Here is a 22,665-nt window from a genome sequence, read left to right on the forward strand (position 1 = left end):
CAGCGTTCAAATCAAATTAAAACCCGAACCCAGTACTTCAATTCAGAAATTCATAACAAATTCGTTTTAAAGTCATCAAAACGACAAATAACACATCTGCATACTAGCACTTTAATCCTTTATTCTAGAAACATCCCGGAAGTAATACTCTAACCCGGCTAACACGTGGGTTTGTTATTGTGAGTGTATAAATCCCAAATTTCAATTTATGTACTACAGAGTTCCCTAGTTAATGAGTTTCTCTGTCATAAATAATGTCTAAATGTATTATTTCAGAGGTTTTTTTGCATTTCTAGAAGCTGCAGTGGACCGAGGTAGATATTTGTGCAAATATTGTAGTGTAATATGTGCAGATTTCTCATGTTCCACTTGAAAGTTTGTGTTAAATTGGGATTATGGTCCATTTTAAACACAACCTGGTGTCCAACATTGAAAATGACTGAAAAGTAAATAGTGTAATGATTATTTTACAATCTTATTTGTATGTAACACGTGAGAAGTAGGTTTTTTTTAGTTAAAATATAACTACAGGTGTATATATATATATATATATATATATATATATATATATATATATATATATATATATATCACTATATAACTTTATCTACTATATGACTTTTATCTACTGTAGTTTTTTAAAGACATTTGTTTGTTTATTAGGGTTTTAACATCATGTTTTACACTTTGCTTACATTCATGCGTACATACATGACAGGAACGGTAGTCACTCATTACACAAGATTCATCAGGTCACACAAGGTTATATCGAAGACAGTCATGGACTATTTAGTGTCTCCAATTCACCTCACTTGCATGTCTTTGGACTGTGGGAGGAAAGCGGAGCACCCGGAGGAAACCCACCCGGACACAGGGAGAACATGCAAACTCCACACAAAACGGACCCGGACCGCCCCACCTGGGGATCGAACCCAGGATCTTCTTGCTGTGAGGCGACAGTGCTACCCACTTAGCCACCGTATTAAAGTCATTTAAAAGTCACCACATATAGATTACCTGTAATCTGAGTTATACTTTAACAATGTGCACTTTGTACCTCACCTAGAGCTGTTTGAGTTTACAACATTGAAGAGATAACATCTCCAACCTAGAAGTCTAGAAGACTCAGGTGTGAAAATGGATTGCCTGCCCTTTATTCTGGACGGTGGACTGGCTACAGAATTGGAGGAAAGAGGATTTCAGCTACAGGTGTGTGATTTAAGAAGCGTCTACCTGTTCATGTTTATCTTTTACCTGTTTATCTTTTACATTTACCTGTTGTTTATCGTAAAATACCTTTATATAGTAATGATGTCTATTAATTTATCCTAAAATACCTGCTGTATAATAGAATAGGATAGATTTATTTATTTATTAGGTTACATTCATGACAGGACAGGTAGTTACTGCTTACACAAGATTTATCAGTATCTCCAATTTACCTCACTTGCACGTCTTTGTACTGTGGGAGGAAACCTGAGCTCCCGGAGGAAACCCACACAGACACGGGGAGAACATGCAAACTCCACACAGAAAGGACCCGGACCGCTCCACCTGGGACCTGAACCCAGGACCTTCTCATTGTAAGGCGACAGTGCCACCCACGCGCACCGTGCTCCCCTTTAAATATTCGAAACATATTATTGTTTAAAAGCCATTTTACTAATACAGCATTATAATTTATTTACATTTTTTTTTTACCATGACAGGACAGGTAGTTAACTGTATCTCCTGTTTACTTAACTTACATGTCTTTGTATTGTGGGAGGAAACCGGCGCTCCTGGAGGAAACCCACACAGACATGAGTAGAACAATCAACCTCCACACAGAAAGGACTCGGACCGCCCCACCTGGGAACTGAACCCAGGACCTTCTCACTGTGAGGCGACAGTGCTACCCACCAAGCCATTGTGCCATTGTGCCATTGACACACTCCCAGTAGTAAAAATCCTCTACTCTTCCTCCCACTGTCCAAAGACATACAGTCAGGCTAATTGGAGGTACTAAAATCACCCTAGGTATGAATGTGTGTGTGTTTGCCCTGTGATGAATGCCTTTTGCCCAATTAATCAGACCCACCGTGACCCTGAATAAGATAAAGCAGTGGTAAAACACAGTGAATGAATGAATGATTCTTGACTTATATTTCTGCAGGGAGATCCTCTATGGAGTGCTAAAATTCTGCATACAAACCCAAACACCATAAAGGACGTACATTACAGGTATCTGCAGTAAAACGTGTACAGTTTGTCACCTTGTGAGTTCCTCTATAAGAATGATGAATCAGACTGTTTTTCTGCAGTTATCTTCAGTCTGGATCCGACGTCATCACAACGGCTACATATCAGGCCAGTATTGAAGGATTCACAAAGCATCTTGGTGTCAAACCTGAAGAGGCCGAGACGTTACTGAGGTCAGGGGTTCAGTTAGCAAAAGAGGCAGCAGCAGAATTCATGTCCAGCTGTGCAACACCCGGTATGTGTGAGCGTCAGGGCTGTCAAATGTCAAAAAAACCACATTTAAATTTCCGATACATTATATTTCAGTGGTTGTATAATATACAACCCCAAATCAGAAATTTTCAGATATTTCATGTTTTATCTGCTCAACTTCATTTCATTTATTAATAAACATCCATTCCTGCATTTCAGGCCTGCAACACATTCCAAAAAAAGTTGGGACGGGGGCAATTTAGGGCTAGTAATGAGGTGAAAAACCTACATAATGATGTGATTCCAAACAGGTGATTGTGATCATGGTTTGGTACAAAAGCAGCATCCAGGAAAGGCTGAGAGTCTCTGATGAGTAAAGATGAGTAAAAATGTGTGAGAAAATGATTGAAATGTTTAAAAACAATGGACCTCAAAAAAAGATTGGAAGGGATTTGCATATTTCTCCCTCTACAGTGCAGAATATCATTAAACCATTCAAGGAATCAGGAGGAATTTCAGTGCGTAAAGGACAAGGGCGCGAGCTTAACCTGAACGCTCGTGATCTTCCATCCCTCAGACGGCGCCGCATCAAGAACCTCCACTTAACAATAGCTGATATAACCACATGGGTGAGGGATTAGTTTATCAAACCTTTATCAAGCTCTACAATACAGAGTTACTGCACAAATGCACACAAAATAAACCTTATGTTAACCATGTCCTGAAGTGGAATGTGTTGCAGGCCTGAAATGCAGGAATGGATGTTTATTAATAAATGAAATGAAGTTGAGCAGATAAAAGATGAAATATCTCAGGTTCATCCTGTCTGACATCAAATAAAAGTCAAAGTCAATGTAAGAAACTTTGGAACAACTACCAGTAGGATTAAAACATAAATGCATTTAGACTAAGTTGACCATACATCCTCTTTTTCCCAGATACGTCCTCTTTTTTGGACCTAAAAAATGCATCCGTCCGTTTCTAAATCACCAAGAATGTCTGGGATTTGGCTTTTGTAGTCTGTGTTTTTGTCTCGGTCAGGATCCTTGGGAAACCGAATTAGTGTCAAGTAAAGGTGCCAGTTCAGCAAAACACAAAACTGCAGCTAAAGGAGAGAGTTCATAGGGTGAAGATCGTGTAACAGAAGGTGCTGTTATTGCTGCAGAGGAAGTTTTTGCATTTTACACCACAAGGCATCACAACAGCTACAGATTGATGGACAGCAGCATGCCTGCCTTGTTAAAAAGTCTTTCCCTGATTCTGAATAACCATAACCATAGTTGTATGGTTATTGATGGCCGATCATGGGTGGCTGCAGCTCGGCCCAGATATCGCACAGCTGTTTATAACTGCCCTTCCTCAGGTGCCATCCAGTATGAAGGACTTTCTCTTGGCGAGGGTTGCCAAAATCTGAGCCGACACGCCAAAATCCGCCAGCTTCACATTGTCGCCGTTGTCTATTAGCAGAATATTTGCTCTGTAGGGCAGTTATAGCCTAGTGATTAAGATACTGGACTATTAATTGAAAGTTTGCCGGTTCAAGCCCCAATACTGCCAGGTTGCCACTGTTGGGCCCTTGAGCAAGGCCCTTAACCCTCAATTGCTTAGACAGTGTACTGTCACAGTACTGTAAGTCGCTTTGGATAAAAGCGTCTGCTAAATGCCAAAAATGTACATGTAAAAATGATGCATTTGTCAAACAAAACCTTCCACCCTGTTCAGGTGTCCCCCTATGCTGCCATCCTGCCAAGTGTCCTCTTTTCTGAAAACCAAAATATGCTCACCCTAATTTAGACGAGACGTTTTCCACTGCTCTCTCAGTATATTAACACAACCACCCATGGTAACTCATCATTCTCTGCCGTTTAAGGATGTAGAAATTCTGTATACAAACACTGAAGCATAACTGTAATAATGTATATTTGTGCAGACAGAAGAAGGCCTCTGGTGGCAGGCTCCGTGGGTCCTTACGGGGCTTTTCTGCACGACGGATCAGAATATACAGGAAACTACGCCTGCAAGATGAGCGTCCAAGTAAGACAGAATTAAACATTCTAAATAACGTTATTAAACCATTTACATAACTGTGTGATGAGCACGTGCTTTCTCTGACCTCAGGAGCTGAAGGACTGGCATCGGCCTCAGGTTGGTAGTTTGGTGGCTGCAGGAGCGGATCTCCTCGCGCTGGAAACAATCCCGAGTCTTAAAGAAGCCGAGGCCTTAGTGGAGCTGCTGAGGGAGTTTCCTGATACTAAAGCCTGGCTGTCATTTACCTGCAAGGTGAATCCGGTTATTCATTCCTTTATCGCTTCATCCTGGTCAGGGTTGTGGTCCTGCACCACATGTAAACACCCCATCTTACCTACACCCATTATTATCACATACAGTGGGCGAGACTGTAGACTGAAGCCTGACTGTCACTATGCTGTTGCCCTTCTTTACCAGTCGTGCCACATGAGCTGATGTTAAACCCACAGATACATTTATTTTTTCAGGACACCAGTCCATCACGGGGCAGACACACACACACACACACAAATAGATTCACACACACACACACACACACACACACACAAATAGATTCACACACACACTGCACGTTTCTACACTCACTGTCCATTTTATCAGCTCCACTTACCATATAGAAGCACTTTGTAGTTCTACAATTACTGACTGTAGTCCATCTGTTTCTCTACATACTTTTTTAGCTCCTTTTACCCTGTTCTTCAATGGTCAGGACCTTCACAGGACCCCCACAGAGCAGGTATTATTTAGGTGGTGGATGATTCTCAGCACTGCAGTGACACTGACATGGTGCTGGTGTGTTAGTGTGTGTTGTGCTGGTATGAGTGGATCAGACACAGCAGTGCTGCTGGAGTTTTTAAACACCGTGTCCACTCACTGTCCACTCTATTAGACACTCCTACCTAGTCGGTCCACCTTGTAGATGTAAAGTCAGAGACGATCGCTCATCTATTGCTGCTGTTTGAGTCGGTCATCTTCTAGACCTTCATCAGTGGTCACAGGACGCTGCTGGCTGGATATTTTTGGTTGGTGGACTATTCTCAGTCCAGCAGTGTCAGCACTGCTGTGTCTGATCCACTCATACCAGCACAACACACACTAACACACCACCACCATGTCAGTGTCACTGCAGTGCTGAGAATCATCCACCACCCAAATAATACCTGCTCTGTGGTGGTCCTGTGGGGGTCCTGACCATTGAAGAACAGCATGAAAGGGGGCAACAAAGCATGTAGAGAAACAGATGGACTACAGTCAGTAATTGTAGAACTACAAAGTGCTTCTATATGGTAAGTGGAGCTGATAAATGGACAGTGAGTGTAGAAACAAAGAGGTGGTGATAATGTTATGCCTGATTGGTGTATTTACATTTACATTTTCGGCCTGTAGCAGACGCTTTTATCCAACGCGACAGTACTGTGACAGTACACTGTCTACGCAATTAAGGGCCTTGCTTAAGGGCCCAACCGTGGTTCCTTTAGGTACACTGGTTTCCTTTCATCTCCCCAGAAATGCCAGAAGGTGGACTGGCTGCTCTAATCTGTCCCTATAAGTGTCTTTATGAGTGCTGGCGATATGTCTACAGTGTATTTCCGTCATGTGCTTAAAGTGTCTGTGTAGCACAAACCTACCATGACCCACAGCGGTCAGTATGAAGCGGTCACTATAAATGAATTTGTTTAAATTCATTAATACGTTTGTGTTTTTTAGGACGCCCAGAGTATTTCAGATGGTAACAAGTTCCTCAGTGCTGTTGAGGTGGCCAGTAAATCCACTCAGCTGGTCGCTGTCGGGGTGAACTGCTCCCCCCCTGCTCTGGTAAAACCTCTTCTAGAATCAGCCAGATCACACAAGGCTGCCAGTATGAGCTGGGTGGTTTATCCCAACAGTGGGGAAGGCTGGGATCCCAGTACAGGGTGAGTACAGTCATCAATAACTGTAAAATAAAAATGTTTCTACAGTTAACTACTGTAATTAGCACTGCCGACATCTCGAGATCTAGAGTTCTGATCTTAGCTTTGCTATCGGTCGGCTGGGCGCCCATATGGACACGATTGTGCGTAGCTGGGGGAGGGCGGGCCGAAGAGATTCCTCATCACTGCTGCGATTACGACCTCTCCTGGCCGGTCGATAAACGGAGATCAGTTTGTGACTCCCTGTGTGAACCCGTCTCATGCAGCTGAAAAGAATATAACACTAAAAATAAAGTTACATACAGTATATGGCATACAAAAGTATCTGGACACCAGACCATACCAAGTTTATGAGCTAGCCATTCTAAAACCATGTACAGTGGAACCTCGATTTAACGGACATCCATTTAACCGATTTTGGATTTAGCTACCACTTGTAGGAAACCCACACAGACACATGGAGAACATGCAAACTCCACACAGAAAGGACCCGGACCACCACATCTGGGATCGAACCCAGGACCTTCTTGCTGTGAGGCGACCGTGCTACCCACTTAGCCACCGTGCCAACTCGCTTATAAATTAACACTATTTTCGGTATACCTTAGTGCCTTTTGTTTTATTAAACTATTGTAATTCGTGTATGATCCACGTGTACTTTTACAGCTGGATTAAAGAAAAAAGGACGTCATTTACCGAGCTTAGTGCTGAGTGGAAAGAACAAGGAGCTTTATGGATCGGTGAGTCAAATCTTATTTTTAGCGACTACAGCGGTACCGTGAAACTCAACGTCAGTTGGTTCTGGGAGTGGCGTGTTTACAAGACGTTGAGTTTTAAGGTATTTTTTCCCATAAGGATGTTTGGGAAACCTGTTAATGCGTCTATGGTCCTGTAGAACTGCATATATTTTAGGCTTGGTGTAAAATAATGTGGTTTTTGACACTTAAACACTGAAAATAACACAAATATAATATAAAAACACTGAAATACAATTAAAAACAGTTAAACATTAATACACTTCTTAATGGTAGAGATGCTTGATGTTGGAATACCGGATTCCGTTCAGTACCGGCGCATTCACATGAGAAGTGACAAAACCGCTTTTGTGCCGCTGTGCCGTTATTTCCTATGAAGTGTGACGGCGGTGCACAAAACATATTGTGACTTATTGTAGTAAAACAGCGAGTGAGAAATGTGATTAGTGGAGGAACTTATGAGCAGTAATAATGAAGAGAAGTTTAGTGCTCCTGTCTCCTTCTTTTACTACATTAAACCACGTTAAGCTTTATTTTTAACCAGAAGCGTTTTAGACTCTGGGAGAAGCTGATTCTGATTCTCACCATTTCTCAGAAGCTGGAGCTGTAACACAAGTTTAAAAGTGAAACAAAGAGGAAAACCCAGATAAACACAGATACACGTGGAGCTGTAACCCTGGATCTGCACCTTATTCCACACAGTTATTTAAGGGTTCAAATTTCTTAACAAAGGTTGCTGAGTTTTAAAGATTTTGAGTTTAGGGGACGTTGAGTTACAAGGTACCGCTGTATATCATAGAGGATTCAGAGTCCTAATTCAGCACGGTGCCTGGAACCGTTCGGTTAAACCCATTTTTGTTCTCTTGACAGGCGGCTGTTGTCGGATCGGTCCAGCTGATATCGCTCAGTTGAGAAGTCAATTAATGAAGACCCAGACATCTTAAATCTAAAACTCATTCACAACAATCAGTGGAACAAACTTGACGTGTTATACAAGACATTGTATAAATATTTATTCATAAACAAAAACTTGCCAACTATTTCCAATCCTCACTGATTTCAGACTTATATCTGTAGACATGGACATAATGGAACAAATTTCGAATAAAAATCACATTTTACAAGCTATTTTACAGCTTTTACAAAGAACTGTGAACTGATTCAGTCACGATATGCAGTTTCTAACATAAATATAACTTTAGTTACCAGATGAGTTGTAATGTGGTGTAAATAAATACCAAACTAACCAATAAACAATGAACAAATGATTGTTTAATTAATGCTTTAGGTTTGAAATATCAGGGTTTTTTTATTTTCAGCAGCTAACAACTGATATATATTTTATTTATACATTTTCTCCCCAATTTAATGTAGTCAATTTGTCTTCCGCTGCTGGTGGATCCCTGATTGCAGTCGAGGTGGGTATATTGCTGCTCACGACTCCTCTGACCCACGCGCAGCCCTTACCGGAACCGTTTTTCACCTATACACTCTCGCAGGCGTGTCTCTATCTGCCAATAAGGGTTCTTACACAGTCTTTGAAGACCCCACCCACATAGTCCGGTCATCCCACCCTAGCAGAACCGTGTCTGCTGCAGGCACTGCCAATAATGCCGCTAGACGGCGGGTTCAGAATCTCTGCGCCTGTGTGCTAGCGGAATATCCTGCGAGGGCACAACAACTGATATTTTAATAAAGAGAATAGAAGAAAGCCTGCTAGTGCAGATATCACACATCTGTCTCAGAGACAATGTCTGTAACTGTGTTGTGTCAAAGTCTGATTTACCTAGTGAAATAAAACCGGGAGGGAGAGAAAAACTTCCAAACCGGGAGGGAGAGATTTTAAGCTGATTTAATCTCTTTGCAAATAAATCAGCCGAATAAGTCATCATTTTATAAGCGCAGCATTTAGGAGACAGAGATTTTGTTTCCTGCCCTATTAAGACTTTGTTATCACTTAACAATCAACTAATGACGTTGATAAGGGCCAGTGATAGCTCAGTGGTTAAGGTACTGGACTAGTAAACAGAAGGTTGCCGGTTCAAGCCCTGCCACCACCAAGTTGCCACTGTTGGGTCCCTGAGCAAGGCCCTTAACCCTCAATTGCTCATCGTGTTCAGCTCATTGTGTAAGTCGCTTTGGATAAAAGCGTCTGCTAAATAATGAAAATGAACGAAATAATTATTGGGCTTAAAGATTATGTCTACATTTGCGTCACCAGTCCTCTATATCAGTGGTCCCCAACTATTTATTACCGTGCCGCACAGAAAGAATAAATCTATAAATCACTAGAAAAGCAATGAAAACGCTGCTTCCATTTCCAACACACTTCAGGTGTTATCGTCTCCTATCACCACTAGGTGGGAGCAGTGTCTCGTTGCAGCGTAAAAAGCTCAGGCTCATTATTTGTGAGTAGTATTGTTATTCTATTTTAAATCCTCCCGTCCCCGCCCGTCTGTGAAATTATATCTGATATGAAACCGGTCCATGGTGCAAAAAAGGTTTGGATCCGCTGCTCTACATTATTATTATTATAAAAACATGCTTTTGTTGCAGCTTTCTAGTTTCGTCCTTCATTATTATATCTTAATATGTTCTACACCTGTTAAAGCACCTAAAACATTTTTTGTGTGTTGATTGTAACGTATTATACACCTAATTTTGCCCATTTTGTGCTTCAGATGTCCTTTAAAGTCCACTAGAAGACTACAGTGACACTAATGAAATACCTAACACATTAAATATTCGCCTCGTGTTCCTCGCCACGTTTTTATAAATCCACCCTTATTCACCATCTGATTCCTGGATTAACAGGAGCACCGGAGGAACACCAGCGATGGTCAACCCAAACCCGTTCGTTTTCAGTCGGCGATGTCTTCATCCATGTCGCTGTCGGCGCAGCCTCTGTGTCTGAACTCTGCAGTGTTGGACAGGCGCTTCCAACCTTGTTCCATCTTTTGGTTTCCTGTGCTATGGGAGCGGCTCAGACGCCCGTGTTTGCTCTCACCGTCCTCTACGCCGTCCCCTCCTGAAGGCTGGCTCCTCTGCTCTGCCCCATGTTGGTGGTTATCGTGCCTCAGGTTCTCCAGGTTTAGTGCCCAGGGTCCTAATTTTTGCCAGTTCACCCTTTGGAAGGCCATAAGACAGTGTAGGTTGCCTCCCACCTAAACATAAGGTAAATTAATGCATTACATGTTATAATGGGATTGCGTCATGCTCCCTCTCCACTAATGCCGACCCCCCGCTCTGATTTGAGGAGAACGAAGCTAACCCACGCCCCCTCCAACACATGGGCAGCAGCCGTATGCATTTTGTCACCCAAACTAGGCGAGTGCATATATGCGAATCAGCACTGTGTACAGAGAGACACACCCTGATCCACACTCTTTCCCTGCCTCTGTGCAGGCGCCATCAATCAGCCAGCAGAGTTGTGAGGAGACCCTATCCGGCCAATATATATCCGGCCAATTGCTGTTCATGTGGCTGCTCAGCCCAGGCGGATGGCAGAGCTGAGACTCGATACGGTGTATTCAAAATCCAGCTCTTGTGCGCCAGCGTATGTTTTTACCGCTGCGCCACCTGAGCGGCATAATCCGTTCAATTTAACGAGGATTTCGAAGTCACTGACCTTTTTGGTTTTTCGAAACTGAACGCCTCTCTCTGTGTGGCGGATGTCCAGGTATTCCGGGTTCTGTGTGTTCAGGTCAGTCACAATATCCGCCCACCTATAAAACACGCATTACAGCAGGTTTTGCCCAACACTAATAACTGTTAATAATTGTCAGTTATAGGAGTTTAATCATTAATAAAGTAGACGTACTTTTTGCAGTGGATGGCAGGGTGTTTCCTGCTGGGTTCACCAATGAGAATCCAGTGTTCCATTTCATTCTGAGCCAGCATTCCCCTGAGACAAAAAACAACATGTCATGTAGTTTTGTTGTCGTCTTTGCATCAGTAAGGCAACATTACTGTCAAACCTCTGCTACAGACCAGCACTACAATGCGACTGGGTACCTATAGGACAATTCAGTGTCACCAATTAGACTGGAGCACCCAGAGGAAACCCACGCAGGCACGGGGAGAACATGCAAACTCAGCACAGAAAGGACCCGGACCGCCCCACCTGAGGACCGAACCCAGGACCCTCTTGTTGTGAAGTGACTGTGCTACCCACTTAGCCACCGTGCCGCCCATTTTCCCCCTGTAATGACGGTTTAATAATTAAATGGTGTTTTTTAAAGTGCAGCAGGAAATAAGGAGAAGTTTGTTTATGTTAAAATGAGTAAAAGTAACAGTAGAGTGAATGCCGTACCTGTACGCTTTAGCTGCTTTTAACGGTGTCGCCTCAAAGCCCACAGGGCAGAAGTAATGGTTCTGACAGTGGTAAATATACGCCATAGATTCATCTTTTAATCCCTGGGTCAGCTTCAGCAAAGCTCCCTCAGCTACACAAGAGCAAGAGCAACAAAAGAGGCATTTTGGTCAGTACAATACATGTGATATGCACAGCGCTTTAGAAATCAAATATCTGCCCCGATACAGTCCCCTGTACCATCACTGAGCAAAAACGGTTATAAGAAATTCACCTTTTGGTGAACATGAAAATGTCTAGGATCTTTCAAGCAGTAATCCATTATGTCCTGTTTTACTGGGGTATAAAAAATATCAGGTGACACCGAGGTCAAATTCTAAGTGCAGAGTATGATAAGAGAGGCAAAAAAGTCTCAAACTACCATCAGACACCCCTTCATGCCATTAGATTATTTGGAAGGCTTGCCATCAAAAAGCTGTTCCTGTCATCTCACAACAACTATAAGAACCTGGAGTTTAATAAATGTTTGATAAATGCTACTGGGACTTTGACTAGGAACACAAAATAGACAGACAACAACACTAAACAGAACCTGATGCCCACTGTTAATTGTGCTGGAGGATCGATTAGGGTAAATGGCATCATGAACAATTTAAATGAACTAAAAATGGGTCGTCACCGGGTCCTTCAGAAGGACAATGATCCAAAACAATCAATATATGGACAAAAGTGTTAGGACACCCACACATTACGCCTGGAGGAGCTTTTATGGCATTCAATTCTAAATCCATAGACATTGGACCCAGTACCCAGATCTGGAGAGATTCATTAAAGAGGAATGGTCTTAAATTCCCTAAATAAAGTGGTGCCGATAAGTGTAGCACATGTGGTATTATTCAAATATTGATTTCTTGATGTTAAATATTGTACTACTCCTTTTATTTAATGTAAGACGATGCAAAATCAGCAAAAGCTATTTTTTTTACATGTAATTTTACTCATTTTTACCAGGGGTGCCAATAATTGTGGAGAGGACTGTACATGATGCACAGCAACAGATTTCATTACATTAGAAGACAATTAAATGAGTAACATGCTCTTTTAGTATTTAGTACAAACCTTAAGTAATAATAAAATAACAGTGCTTCTATTTGAGTTTTTGTAAGTGATCATGCTTTTTTAATGTGTTACCTAATGTGTACTAGTAAACTAAGGTTACAGAGCGTGAAACTGGAACCGTGACCTCTGTTAATGTACAAAATAGAGGCTTAGACACACCGTGACTCTAATGTAACAGCAACAATGACTAACCTAAGTAAAGAAAACTTACATGTAAGCACTTTACACTAGTATGATGCAGCACCTCAACATGCAAGTGTTTATAACAGTGTTTAGAACACCGAGCAGTCTAAATAAGTCTTGTATCAGCAAATTAATCACACTACAGATTATTTAACATTTCATTTCAGAATGAGATAGACAGATACAGACAGACAGATAAATAGATAGATAAACAGACAGCCAAACACACAGACAGATGGATATATAGACAGACAGACACAGATAGACAGACAGACAGACAGATAGATAGACAGACAGATAGACAGACAAATATACAGACAGATTAGATAAATAAACAGACAGACACACAGATAGATATATAGACAGATAAATCGACAGATGGACAGACAGATAGATAAATAGATAGACAGACACATAGATATACAGACAAATAAGTAGATACAGTAGATAGACAGACAGACAGATAGACAATGATTAGATAGATAGATAGATAGATAGATAGATAGATAGATAGATAGATAGATAGATAGATAGATAGATAGATAGATAGATAGATAGATAGACAGACAGACACATCATTTATGTATGGTGCCGAACACTGACTGAGTTCAGCTCACCTGTCTCTCCTGCTGTCTTGTGTTTCCCGTGAGGTTTGTACAGAATATACGAGCATCCTCGAACACGGAAATGATCGTTTATCTGTCTGAACCATCTGGGCCAAAGCAAAAATAGAAATCTTAAATATTCTTTATTTACTCAGAATAAAGACTTCAAACTTCCTACAGGAGCACACAGAAACATTCGTACCTCATCAGGGTGGCGTTGCCTGTAAAGGGTCCAAACTTGATCTCTTCAAACGGAGGCTGAAAGCCGAGGATGTGTAAAGCTTCCTCCTGAGAGATGGGTGGAAGGCTGACGGAAACACAGTCTCTATTAAACCAAAATCACTAATAAAGTGTACGTTTAAAGTTCCTTTATATAACGAACTTAAATAAATACACTGCATATTACTGTAACAATAAATAATACAAGTTAATACCAAACACCAAACTAAAGAAGTCATGTGAAACCTGAGGATGAAAATACAGTCCAGTCCATATAACCGAATAAAGAGAAATGTGTCTAATCCTTTATTTTATTTATTACTGGTTTTCTCTTTTTTTCTCACAGTTTAGTCATGTCTGATTCCCCAACACAAGCAAATATCTAATACAGAGAGAGTCAAGTTGCCTTAATTCAACCTCTACACCACCCGAACACCCCACGTTGTCCGAAACAGCAAGGTTTTTTTCCGGGGGTGCAAAAAATACAAAAACACAGCACTGAGGTCCACAAAAGTACTAAACATGCACATATTACATGCACATAAAATGAAAATGAACAATGTAAGTATGTAATATGTAACTGGTGTACTGGTGTACTCTGGTGTACTCTGAGTCTGAAGCTCTGCTGGTGCAGAACTGAGCTCTAGAACTTGCAAAAATGAAGCATAAAACACAAAGAAAAAGGCGAGAACAAAGCAAGCCTCCTGACAAAACAGAGCCTCTCACTCATGTAAACAGAGAGAGATGTGCACCGCCTAGTGGACGATTACTGAAATACTGGTCCATTAAATGAAGGTTCAGAATTATTTCAGGATTAAGTTTGATTTTAACGTCATGTTATACACTTTGGTTACATTCATGACAGGAACGACATACAAGTTATACAAGATTCATAAGTTCACAAGGTTACATCAAACACAGTCATGGACAATTTAGTGTCTCCAATTCACCTCACTTGCACGTCTTTGCACTGTGCGAGGAAACCGGAGCTCCCGGAGGAAACCCACACAGGCACGGGGAGAACATGCAAACTCCACACAGAAAGGACCCGGACCGCCCCGCCTGGGGATCGAACCCAGGACCTTCTTGCTGTGAGGCGACAGTGCTACCCACTAAGCCACCGTGCCGCCCTCAGATTACGGGGTTTGTGTTTTTTCACCACTGTTTCTGTGTTTATGTACATATATTTAGCTGAGCTTTGCTGACAGATTCAGCTCACTAACAAAGCTCTTTTAATAAAATAGCCAAAGTTTAGAAGTACAATAGTTGTTTGATATGAGAGAACGTTTGTCTATTATGATGACCTGAATGATGATTAGACCACATTTTTGAGTAATAAATGCAAAAACACAGTTAATTAGGAATGTTTTACACAACAGTTTGTACTCAAACAAAAAAGATTGGCATTTTTAATTGAATGTAAAAATACTGTGATGAACCGGCGCCCTGTACAGGGTGTTTCTGTGTGCCTTGCGCCCACTGAGACCTGGGATAGGCTCCAGTATCGAAATAAAAATTAAAAATCATGGTTTCATGGTTAAAAGTGGTTTAGTTTTACCTTCCCGCTCCTAAGGTGCTGTACAGGAAGTTCCAGCAGGAGACGAGTGAGGAAATTCCACAGGAGGTTTTATACTGAGGCCGGCTGATACAGTACCTACAGGATAAACCCAAAAACAAAAACAAAACCCTTTTTCTGTCATGTTCCTTTTTCAGAGGAGTAAGTATCATGTTAGCGCATAGAGTCGTACCATCGGCGCAGGTCCAGCACTTTCCTCTGCTTGATTTCTTCTAAAGAAGCTTGAGGTGGAAGGTCCAGGACGTTCCTGCTCGCTCGGTCAGACGATTTCATTTTCTTTAGGCCAAATTTCTTAAGATTGCCTATAGAATTGTACAGAATCCAGATATTAGACCTTAGAACAGCAGCAATAGATGAGCGATCGTCTCTGACTTTACATCTACAAGGTGGACCGACTAGGTAGGAGTGTCTAATAGAGTGGACAGTGAGTGGACACGGTGTTTAAAAACTCCAGCAGGGCTGCTGTGTCTGATCCGCTCATACCAGCACAACACACACTAACACACCACCACCATGTCAGTGTCACTGCAGTGCTGAGAATGATCCACCACCTAAATAATACCTGCTCTGTGGTGGTCCTGTGCGGGTCCTGACCATTGAAGAACAGCATGAAAGGGGGCTAACAAAGCATGCAGAGAAACAGATGGACTACAGTCAGTAATTGTAGAACTACAAAGTGCTTCTACAGTGGGGTCAAAAAGTATTTAGTCAGCCACTGATTGTGCAGGTTCTCCTACTTAGAAAGATGAGAGAGGTCTGTAATTTTCATCATAGCTACACTTCAACTATGAGAGACAAAATGAGGGGAAAAAAATCCAGGAAATCACATTGTAGGATTTTTAAAGAATTTATTTGTAAATTATGGTGGAAAATAAGTATTTGGTCAATAACAAACAAGCAAGATTTCTGGCTCTCACAGACCTGTAACTTCTTCTTTAAGAAGCTCTTCTGTCCTCCACTCGTTACCTGTATTAATGGCACCTGTTTGACCTCGTTATCTGTATAAAAGACACCTGTCCACAGCCTCAAACAGTCAGACTCCAAACTCAACCATGGCCAAGACCAAAGAGCTGTCGAAGGACACCAGGAAGAAAATTGTAGACCTGCACCAGGCTGGGAAGAGTGAATCTACAATAGGCAAGCAGGTTGGTGTGAATAAATCAACTGTGGGAGCAATTGTAAGAAAATGGAAGACATACAAGACCATTGATAATCTCCCTCGATCTGGGGCCCCACGCAAGATCTCATCCCGTGGGGTCAAAATGATCATGAGAACAGTGAGCAAAAATCCCAGAACTACACGGAGGGACCTGATGAATGACCTGCAGAGAGCTGGGACCAAAGTAACAAAGGCTACCATCAGTAACACACTACGCCGAGAGGGACTCAAATCCTGCAGTGCCGGGCGTGTCCCCCTGCTTAAGCCAGTACATGTCCAGGCCCGTCTGAAGTTTGCCAGAGTGCATATGGATGATCCAGAAGAGGATTGGGAGAATATCATGTGGTCAGATGAAACCAAAATGGAACTTTTTGGTAAAAACTCAACTCGTCGTGTTTGGAGGAAGAAGAAGAACCCAAGAACACCATACCTACTGTGAAGCATGGGGGTGGAAACATCATGCTTTGGGGCTGTTTTTCTGCAAAGGGGACAGGACGACTGATCCGTGTTAAGGGAAGAATGAACGGGGCCATGTATCGTGAGATTTTAAGCCAAAACCTCCTTCCATCAGTGAGAGCATTGAAGATGGAACGTGGCTGGGTCTTCCAGCATGACAATGATCCCAAACACACCGCTCGGGCAACGAAGGAGTGGCTCCGTAAAAAGCATTTCAAGGTCCTGGAGTGGCCTAGCCAGTCTCCAGACCTCAACCCCATAGAAAATTTGTGGAGTCCGTGTTGCCCAGCGACAGCCCCAAAACATCACTGCTCTAGAGGAGATCTGCATGGAGGAATGGGCCAAAATACCAGCTACAGTGTGTGCAAACCTGGTGAAGACTTACAGGAAACGTTTCACCTCTGTCATTGCCAACAAAGGTTATGTTACAAAGTATTGAGATGAACTTTTGTTATTGACCAAATACTTATTTTCCACCATAATTTACAAATAAATTCTTTAAAAATCCTACAATGTGATTTCCTGGATTTTTTTTCTCATTTTGTCTCTCATAGTTGAAGTGTAGCTATGATGAAAATTACAGACCTCTCTCATCTTTCTAAGTAGGAGAACCTGCACAATCAGTGGCTGACTAAATACTTTTTGGCCCCACTGTATATGGTAAGTGGAGCTGATAAAATGGACAGTGAGTGTAGAAACAAGGAGGTGGTTTTAATGTTATGGCTGATCAGTGTATATGTTACACTTACTTGTCTTTGCTTTCCGGGTTAAAACCGCATCAAAGTCAGTGGTGTCGATCTCCCAGGCTAACACCGGCTTGGAGTTGCTGGACACCTCCTCTATATCACAGTCTCCTCCCGAAGGTCCGTGTGTTCCCCCGGCGGTGGTGTTTAATTGACTCCGTTTGACTGAGGCCGTGCCGTCGTTGCTGGGATGGGGAATGTCTCTGGGGGTGAGGACGGGCCGGGCCTGGTTGAGCAGCGCATAGTCCGAACACACCGTGTAGAATTTCTCCCGGGTGTGTGTGACCGGGCAGGTCCAGGGAAGCTGCAGCTCAGCGCTGGAGGCCCGTCTGGTGCGCTGCGTGTCGCGGGTGAAGGGGTTCAGGAAGCCGCGCTCATCGTCTTGGCCCGGCACCCGTAACGGGGCCGGTGGATCGCTAGCTCCGGATACTTTGCCGCCTTCACTTTCAGCAGTGTTAGGCATTGAACACTCGGTTCACGGGAGGTTTGACTATTGGTTGGTTTCGGTTTGGTATGACTCCTCGGTCCTGCAACTATAAAAAAAAAAAAAAATCTATAAAGAATCCACAACACTTCAATCTATAAATGTATTTTAACGTCATGTATTACACACTTTAGTTAATTCATGACAGGACAGGTAGTTACTGCTTACACAAGATTCAGGTCAAGTTTTTTTTATGTCAAACACAGTCATGGACAATTTTGTATCCCCAATTCATCTCACTTGCACGTCTTTGGACTGTGTGAGGAAACTGGAGCTCTCGGAGGAAACCCACACAGACACAGGAAGAACATACAAAACTCCACACAGAAAGGACCCAGGTCACTCCACCTGGAAATCAAACCCCGGACCTTCTTGCTGTGAGGCGGCATCGATACCCCCAAACTATATATACTACCATTTCGTGTCCACAAAGAATCCACCAGCCTGCAGTTGTTGATTGTACAAGCAGAAGGGGCAACCACAGCAATGGGGAATTGGATATACCCAAATTACGACAATGCAAAAAGTCTAAGCTACTACATTAGTTCCCATGTTAATTTTTGTGTCTGGTGTTATGGGCGGCACGGTGGCTAAACGGGTAGCACTGTCGCCTCACAGCAAGAAGGTCCTGGGTTCGATCCCCAGGTGCAGAGTTTGCATGTTCTCCCTGTGTCTGTGTGGGTTTCCTCCGGCTGCTCCGGTTTCCTCCCACAGTCCAAAAATATGCAGCCACGTTAATTGGAGACACTGAATTGTCCTATAGGTACAGAGCCGCTAGGATGCATAAACCAGTGCATCGTAGTGCCGGTCCCAAGCCCGGATAAATAAAAAGGGTCGTGTCAGGAAGGGCATCCGGGGTAAAAACTGTGCCAAATCAATGGTCACGATTCGCCGGCGACCCCTAACGGAAGCAGCCAAGGAAGTAGAGATTTTTGTGTCCGTTTTTAACTTATTACCAAAATATAAGCTTTAAATATTAGCTTATACTAGTAAGGATTGGAAATGAAACATTTCCACAGATTTGACTCTTTATAGACAGGTTGAGCTTATGCTGTTAATTTACAGCATAAAATACATTAAAATACATCAAATCCAGTCAATACCAGTTCATAACCCAACTCCAGTTGTGGTTAATAAAAAGAACCACAATGACCAGTTTGTTTTGGCTCCTCCTGTATTTCGGGGTCACCATAGCGGACTCGCATACCAAACTTGGAAGCTTTTACGCCTAATACCCTTCCTGACACAACACTGCTATTTTTATCCAGGCTTGGGACCAGCACTGAGAGCGCACAGACAAGCGCACCTGTCCAATGGCTAGGCCAATGACGTTCATGGAGATGCCCAACTGGACGATAGCACAGCTAAGATTCAATACCCAAAACCTTGGATCTCAGTACAGTACAAGGAAGCTAGCCAACTGAGTTCAAACCTAAATGTGCAAACATGAATGAATGATTCCTTTCTTATGTAACTTATTTATCCATATTCATCCTCTTATTTATCCAAGCTTTGGACTGGTAATAAGGGTGCACTGATATACACTGATCAGCCGTAACATTAAAACCACCTCTTTGTTTCTACACTCACTGTCTATTTTATCAGCTCCACTTACCATATAGAAGCACTTTGTAGTTCTACAATTACTGACTGTAGTCCATCTGTTTCTCTGCATGCTTTGTTACCCTCCTTTCATGCTGTTCTTCAATGGTCAGGACCCCCACAGGACCACCACAGAGCAGGTATTATTTAGGTGGTGGATCATTCTCAGTGTGTTAGTGTGTGTTGTGCTGGTATGAGCTGGAGTTTTTAAACACCTCACTGTCACTGCTGGACTGAGAATAGTCCACCAACCAAAAATATCCAGCCGACAGCGCCCCGTGGGCAGCGTCCTGTGACCACTGATGAAGGTCTAGAAGACGACCGACTCAAACAGCAGCAATAGATGAGCGATCGTCTCTGACTTTACATCTACAAGGTGGAGTAACTAGGTAGGAGTGTCTAGTAGAGTGGACAGTGAGTGGACACGGTGTTTAAAACCTCCAGCAGCACTGCTGTGTCTGATCCACTCATACCAGCACAACACACACTAACACACCACCACCATGTCAGTGTCACTGCAGTGCTGAGAATCGTCCACCACCTAAATAATACCTGCTCTGTGGTGGTCCTGTGGGGGTCCTGACCATTGAAGAACAGGGTGAAAGGGGGGTAACGAAGCATGCAGAGAAACAGATGGACTACAGTCAGTAATTGTAAAACTTTTGGTAAGGTAAGTGGAGCTGATAAAATAGACAGTGAGTGTAGAAACAATGAGGTGGTTTTAATGGGATTTTTCAGCCTGGGATTTGAAACCATGGAACTCGGGTACCGCTGTACCAGTTTGTTCACAGGAAATCTTCCTATTTAAGTAATTTGTTAGGTGAAGAAGGTTATTATTATTATTACAATTTCTATGCAAAACATACTTCTGCACAATTTAATGCACAATTCCTGTTCATTTGTTGAATTTTTGCATATTTGGAACAAATCATGAATTGCTGCAATGTGTGCAAAAGTTAATATTTTCTGTTTTTCCACCTAAAATGTTAAATTTAGCAGACAAATAAAACTGGTGCAGTTATTTTGTACTTAAATAATAGTGTGTTTATATTTTTCTTACTTACTGGTCTTTTAAAAGTGAATGCAGGCCTGCATGCTGGGTGTGTTGCATTACACACAGACACACATGGACACAGACAGCAAGGCCAAAGCCTGTGACTGTAAATAGAAGCAATGTCAGGATTAGGTCCACGATTCATGTATATACTAGATGTATTGATAAATATAGGTAGATGGATATGTCCAAACATAAGATATGTTAGATATTTATCCCATGAGCATCACTATTATCATCAACACTACAGCATCACTGTTACCATCGTTATTTCACTAGACCACTAGCAACACACACATGCATGCATGCACACACACACACACACACACACACACACACACACAATTATAGAAATGAATAGAATTTCCTATAAGCTGTATTAATAAGAGACTCAAAACACACACATCTGCACCCAACACAACAAATGAAAAAATAAACCACCATATAAGCAGATGGCATGATTATCTATAAAGAATATACATAAATGTATACACATTTGTGGATTTAATGCAAGATAACAACCTTAAAATTAATTCATACCTTAATAGCAGCACTGCATGAATGAAGAAATAAAAAAAACAAACCCGTTCATCTGGGCTTTAATGGTTTATACCATCTACAAAATAGGGGAGGCACAAAATATTCGCAAGAAATACACACACGCAGAGTTTAGAACAGCCAATTTAAACTCTACATTTATTTATTACATATAATAATAATAAAAAATAGTAAAAATTTTCCTTACAAGTATCCATCAAATCGTTGAAAGTTTGACAAGACCATTAACATCTCCCCCTTGCTTGTGTATAACAGGTGAACCAGTGATAGGCTGCCTGTACGTCCAAATTCCCATAATGTTTGTAAAGAAGTGCACTCGATCGGGTAATTTTGCTATTTTAAACACCGTATTTGACTTCACAAGGTAAAATATAATCAGCGCTCTGGTAAAATCTTTAAGTATTTACCGTTTAGATTACAGTTCTGTGTAGATTATGGAATACATTTATTAAACACTTTGTAGGGAATAGGGATAAACAAACCTTTTTGAACACTTCCTGAGATGTCCTCTTAAGAGGAAGGTTGCGCTAAACATACGCAGTCCTTGCGCAGATTCCGTTATATGGGACTTGAATTTCATCATGATACTTTTCAAAATGGACAAAATATCAAGTGCTAGCTGAGTGGTTACGCTCCAGGTTTTTAATTGCAAGATAAAGTGGTCCCATCCAGGCTGTTGGGCCCATGAACAAGACATTTAACCCTCTTGGCTCCAGGTGTAAGGTGCAATGCCTGACCCCGCTCTCTGAACTCACCTTTTAAATTAAAGGTGTAATATAAAAAGAGAAGGAGGATGGCCAGCAACAATACAGATGGATACAGTTAGAGGTGCAATGAACAATGCACTCAGAAGCTTGAAGACCCAAACAGAAGACAGGATGTTCCGGAAAACACTATCTGTATGGTCACCATGAGTCGATGGCATATACTACTACTACTACTACTACTGCTATTAATTATTAAAAAACACGTCTTAATTATTTTATATTTAATAAGATGTTTGTTAGTGAAATTCTAGAGGTGAAATGTTTACATAAAAGTGAAGCTCTGGTTAATGCTCTAGTTTTGACCCTGAGAACTTATAGATGAAAAGCCTAAGATGTCATCCGATGAAAACCCTAAAAACTCACTGATGAGAACCATGAGAACTCACTGATGAGAACCCTAAGACATCTCTGATGAGAACCCTGACATTTTACTGATAACAACCCCAAGAACTCACTAATGAGAACTCTAAGAACTCTCTAATAACAACCCTGAGAACTCAAGGGCCCTACAGCAGCAACCTGGCAGTGGTGGGTTTGAACCAGCACTAGGCTAGGCCTAAGAACTCACTGATAACAAGCCTGAGAACTCACTGATAACAAGCCTGAGAACTCACTGATGAGAACCCCAAGAACCTTGACATCTCACTACCAACCCTGAGAACTCACCACCAACCCTGAGAACTCACTGATGAGAACCCTGAG

At 42.0% G+C, this 22,665-nt stretch overlaps 2 protein-coding genes across 6 annotated transcripts; one reads left to right on the forward strand and one right to left on the reverse strand.

Moving 5' to 3' along the window:
* The first annotated feature begins 81 nt into the window (after positions 1-81).
* On the forward strand, positions 82-8,168 carry zgc:172121 (uncharacterized protein LOC337599 homolog). Of its 5 annotated transcripts, none has more exons than XM_062997260.1 (9): positions 82-179; positions 1,067-1,209; positions 2,156-2,223; positions 2,304-2,476; positions 4,364-4,467; positions 4,552-4,713; positions 6,169-6,374; positions 7,038-7,111; positions 7,997-8,168. In XM_062997260.1, exons 2-9 carry the CDS (start codon positions 1,138-1,140, stop codon positions 8,068-8,070), a joined length of 933 nt encoding a protein of 310 aa, XP_062853330.1. In that variant the 5' UTR covers positions 82-179; positions 1,067-1,137; the 3' UTR covers positions 8,071-8,168. The 5 variants fall into 5 exon arrangements, with proteins under 5 accessions (XP_062853330.1, XP_062853332.1, XP_062853329.1 ...); XM_062997262.1 differs by lacking the exon at positions 82-179 and adding an exon at positions 219-314; XM_062997259.1 differs by lacking the exon at positions 82-179 and adding an exon at positions 256-314 and having other exon boundaries at positions 719-1,209.
* On the reverse strand, positions 8,162-20,721 carry LOC134316793 (basic immunoglobulin-like variable motif-containing protein). Its single transcript, XM_062997258.1, has 10 exons — positions 20,649-20,721; positions 17,505-18,031; positions 15,313-15,442; positions 15,123-15,218; positions 13,548-13,652; positions 13,358-13,452; positions 11,439-11,571; positions 10,947-11,030; positions 10,755-10,851; positions 8,162-10,290 (listed from the first exon to the last, which is right to left on the reverse strand). The coding sequence occupies exons 2-10, from the start codon at positions 17,959-17,961 to the stop codon at positions 9,988-9,990; spliced, it is 1,500 nt and encodes a 499-aa protein (XP_062853328.1). The 5' UTR covers positions 17,962-18,031; positions 20,649-20,721; the 3' UTR covers positions 8,162-9,987.
* Positions 20,722-22,665: the final 1,944 nt, after the last annotated feature.

The sequence above is a fragment of the Trichomycterus rosablanca genome, chromosome 6, assembly GCF_030014385.1.
Source record: "Trichomycterus rosablanca isolate fTriRos1 chromosome 6, fTriRos1.hap1, whole genome shotgun sequence".
NCBI lineage: Eukaryota > Metazoa > Chordata > Actinopteri > Siluriformes > Trichomycteridae > Trichomycterus > Trichomycterus rosablanca.

What these genes read in the sequence shown, in the direction of transcription:
- zgc:172121 (XM_062997260.1), top strand. Translation starts at nt 1,138, where the DNA reads ATGGATTGCCTGCCCTTTATTCTGGACGGTGGACTGGCTACAGAATTG. An exon ending in GGCTGGGATCCCAGTACAGG is followed by an intron (nt 6,375 to 7,037) that starts GTGAGTACAGTC and finishes GTACTTTTACAG; the next exon opens with CTGGATTAAAGAAAAAAGGA. An exon ending in ACAAGGAGCTTTATGGATCG is followed by an intron (nt 7,112 to 7,996) that starts GTGAGTCAAATC and finishes TTCTCTTGACAG; the next exon opens with GCGGCTGTTGTCGGATCGGT.
- LOC134316793 (XM_062997258.1), bottom strand. Translation starts at nt 17,961, where the DNA reads ATGCCTAACACTGCTGAAAGTGAAGGCGGCAAAGTATCCGGAGCTAGC. An exon ending in AACCCGGAAAGCAAAGACAA is followed by an intron (nt 15,443 to 17,504) that starts GTAAGTGTAACA and finishes ACAATTCTATAG; the next exon opens with GCAATCTTAAGAAATTTGGC. An exon ending in GTGCTGGACCTGCGCCGATG is followed by an intron (nt 15,219 to 15,312) that starts GTACGACTCTAT and finishes TTTATCCTGTAG; the next exon opens with GTACTGTATCAGCCGGCCTC.